This window comes from Gavialis gangeticus, unplaced genomic scaffold (genome assembly GCF_001723915.1).
Source record: "Gavialis gangeticus isolate Ggan-Ray unplaced genomic scaffold, GavGan_comp1, whole genome shotgun sequence".
In the NCBI taxonomy this organism is placed as follows: domain Eukaryota; kingdom Metazoa; phylum Chordata; order Crocodylia; family Gavialidae; genus Gavialis; species Gavialis gangeticus.
In genome coordinates this window covers 223,057,847-223,061,715 of record NW_017729032.1, presented here as the reverse complement: position 1 = coordinate 223,061,715, position 3,869 = coordinate 223,057,847, and the positions used below count along the sequence as shown (strand labels likewise).

At 42.8% G+C, this 3,869-nt stretch overlaps 1 protein-coding gene across 5 annotated transcripts in view; it reads right to left on the bottom strand.

Annotated features, from left to right (window-relative positions):
- The window catches only part of APP (amyloid beta precursor protein), a 494,720-nt gene that overhangs the window by 370,741 nt on the left and 120,110 nt on the right, over positions 1–3,869 (bottom strand). For all 5 annotated transcript variants that reach the window (XM_019524043.1, XM_019524047.1, XM_019524048.1 and 2 more), the window contains one exon: positions 2,290–2,457. In XM_019524043.1, coding sequence (XP_019379588.1) covers positions 2,290–2,409 — 120 coding nt within the window. In that variant the 5' untranslated portion in view covers positions 2,410–2,457. Of the gene's footprint in view, positions 1–2,289; positions 2,458–3,869 lie in introns of those variants that run through there.

Here is a 3,869-nt window from a genome sequence, read left to right as displayed (position 1 = left end):
AATAAAACCTTTTTTTGCCGGTGATTTTCTCCCCCAGGGATTTTTTTGTTCCCCCCCCCCCCCGTAAAATGTTTACTATGCTTAACATTTCTCTTTCATAAAGTATCACCCCCCACTGATATGATTTACTCTACCATTCCTATATAGTTTGTGGCCAGGGATTACTGTGTCCCATTGATTTTGTTCATTCCACTAGGTTTCTGAGACACCTGTCCTATCTAAATCATCACTCAATGCCAGGCATTCTAGCTCACCCATAAGTTTTTTAGACTTCTGGCATTGGTATAAAAGTATAATACTTTTTAAAGCTAGCTGCCTGCTCTTATATGCCCTCTTTGGTTGGGAGTCAGTGTGCTTTGGCTGTTCCTCCCCACGTTTTACACAAGCCTTATCACCTCCTTTCATATCCTCTTTGGGAGTATCCTGAGTATTTGTGACTTTAGAAAAGAGATGCTTTCATCTACATGTGCCAACTTCTGTCTAGTTTTTTGAAGGCTGTTCAATCACCTTTCTGATGCTGTGTCAGCCCTTTGGCACCCCTTTCATTTAAGTGGAGCCCAGCCCTCCTTTCTCAATTCCAGAAAACCTCTCCTCTTTCACCATCTCCTCAGTATCTTAAGCACTGAAACTCAGAAGCTCTGCCTGTCTCCCTAGGTTAGTGTGTGGTACTGGAAGCTTTTCAGATAATGTTATCATGAGGATCCTGGACCTTAGTCTCCTCCCGAGAAGCCACAGCATAAAAGCCCTGACTGAATAATGAAATTTCATTCTCTATGTCAGCAAAACAATTTCAGGGTGCTCCCCATGCTAAAGGTTTGTCTTCTGGGGGTTTTTTCTATTTTTTTTATTCAAAATTTCTCACTATTTTCTACTACCCAGAGTGCCAAAATTTAGGGTTTTTTCATTTCGATATTATCTCTGCTTTACTTCTGTTATCTCTTTCAGAATTACTGTATTGGGAACTATTAGCCCACTCCAGGTTTATGTCTGTATCATCTCAAACACATTGCTGTTTTCATAACTTTTACACTTCCACAGATTTTTATCCCACTCAGCCTACTAGCTACATTTGGCCTTTCTGTCATCATTTCAATGGATATAAGTACTTTTGTTTGCAAATCCCAAGCAAGGAAGTCAAAAGGAATGCTACAAGACACCTTCAGGAAATGTGCATAGGCACAAAGTGCATGGTTTGCAGAACCAAAACATTCTTGGTATGTTGACCATGGATAAATAGTTATGCTGCCTAAACAAACCCTTTCTCATTGACCATTTGAGTTAAAAAAAAGTTTGTGTTGGAAGGGGAATACTTTTTCATATGATATTAGATTTGCCAGAAAAAAAAATCAAAACCCACACATGCAGTTCTGTCTTCTTAAACCTACAGCCAAAATTAAAAACAAACCAAACCCACAAGAAAAAGATGCTGGTAGGAAATAACAATGAAGTGATAGTAGATATGGGTTCTAAGGAAAATCAGAGGTTTAAATGCTGTGCTATTTTGGTCTTTAAAGAGAAACTTTTGCAAGGATTACACCATTTTTCAGGGAGCAAGGCAGCTAGTGTGAAACACTGTCTTTGTAGGAGGCAATGGCCCTTGTCTTAGAAAGAATAAAAAAGCAGTTCAAGCTGTGCTCTTTTTGTTTCATGGCATGAAATTCCACATTTTCTTTTTCCACCTGTCACCCACTAGTACAAGGTTATCATGCTATCACAGCATGTGGACAACAACAAAATTAGACACACAATCTGTTCTCAAGAATTGAACAAGTGGACAATAAGTTTCTGCTCTCAAACACCGTATCATCCGTGGTGACTTTATTTGTAGGGCAAGCTTTCTATTTAAAACCCTCACATAAGTTCAATGTGCAGTAGAAACCAATTGCTGTGGGTTGACCTGTCTTATTTTTGCAGCATACTACTGTGACATGAAGCATACCACAGCACGTGAAACCAACCTAGCTAGGATTTGGATATTGCATATGTGGCATGGCTTCAGCATGTTTTAATCTGCAAAACACTTTATAAACATTTAACTATCTGCACAGCCAACAGAACTGACCACAACAGAAGGAAGGACAGGGGGAAATGGGCTGCATACTCTCAAATATCCTCTTCAGCTAGTGTCTTAAGCAGTGCTGACAGGCTCTTGAGAGCCCTTTTTCAACAGGATGAAAGTGCGAGATAGCTGAGAGAAGAAAAATAAAATCTCAGTGGACTAAGCCCTCAGACAAATTCTATTTATATGCCCCAAAGAGCATTAAATAATCTGCTGAATTAGGAACTTACTTCCTGGCAATACTGCAGAATCCCTTCTTTTGTTCCAATGCAAGTCTTGGTCCCAGAGGGGTCGGATGCCCATTTTCCATTCTGAACATTCATATGCATATTGAGCTTGCCACAGAACATGGCAACTTGAGGCTCTGCCAGCAGGCCAGCATTTCCATCAGTAGGCACCTAGGAGGAAAAAAAACAAACAAAAAGATATATTACTGGTTAATTACTGAAACTCTCATGTAACAGTTCATCCATGTTGGCTAAACTAAATGATGAGATGGATTTGGGAGATCAAGAAAAAAGTCACTTCAGTAACTCAAAATACAAGAGATCTGATGGGGTAAATTCATTAGAGCGGGGACTGCCAATCACCATGGACTTGTGTATGCAAGGGTATGTGTATGCCCCTGAAACACAGTAGGTAACATTTTTACAGCAGCCAGCCAGAATGTGGAAATATTTTCATGAAAAGCATGTTTTTGTTTTTAATTGCATTTTATTTTTACTGGACTTTAAATTAATACATTTCAATACTTGTGTTGACAGCATATACTATATTCACATTTCAATTAGCATACATGATTTATAGTAATACCTCAGTTAATGAAGTAGATGCATTCCATGACATCACTTCATTATCAGAAACTTTGATACTAGAGGTAGAAACTATATAGGAGGCACAGGGATGTAGTCCAGGATTTCAAAGGGGTACAGTAGGAAAATATCATTAAATACTCAAAGATAAGTGATAAACACACAAAGATACCCAGCTGCCAGGGCTATGGACCCAGGTCTGCAGCTCCCTGCCTCCACTCCCCCCTGCTACGGGCTCAGGTGGAGCAGCTCCCCACCACTACACGCACTCCCGGGGGGCAGAGGTGACTTGCGCCCCCCATATCTGTACACAGGGCAGGCACAGGCTGCAGGCTCCTGCCCTGTTTTCCTCCCCCGGGGCCTTTGCAGCTTGGCGGGCATGACCCAGCGCAGCAGGAAGCAGCAGCGCTGCGCAGGGATCTCCTCACCTGTGTGAGCTCCACGCTGCCCTGGCAATGCGCCTCCTGCACGTACTGCTGTTTGAGGAACACAGCTCTGCACTTGAGCCCCATGCACAAGAGGCACATCACCAGGGCAGTGCAGAGCTCGCAACAGCAAGCAGCTTCTCCATGTGGCTCACCTCCAAATCATTAGTGAAGATATTAAACAACACAAAATGCAGGACAGACCCCTAGGGAATCCCTCTAAATGGGTAACTGGGAGGAGGTATTAAGCCACTTATGACAACTGGTTAGATTGTCATGCTCAACTAGTAACGTATCTACCTTACAATACTAGGGGTGTACTGATAGAGATTTTATTGGGCCGATTACCAATGGCTGATTTTTAAGGCGCCATATGGGCCGATACCAATCCTATTCTGATATGCAGCCAGGCAACTTGGAGACTAGTGTTGGGCTGGTAAGTCTGGTGTGAGGGAAGGTCAGATTGAGGCCTCCATGGTGAGGTGGGGGAGTGGGGCTGGGGCAGGCAATGCCCAGGCATAGCAGGGCATGGGACACAGCCACAAGTGGCTTGGGGGGGGGGGGGGGGGGGGG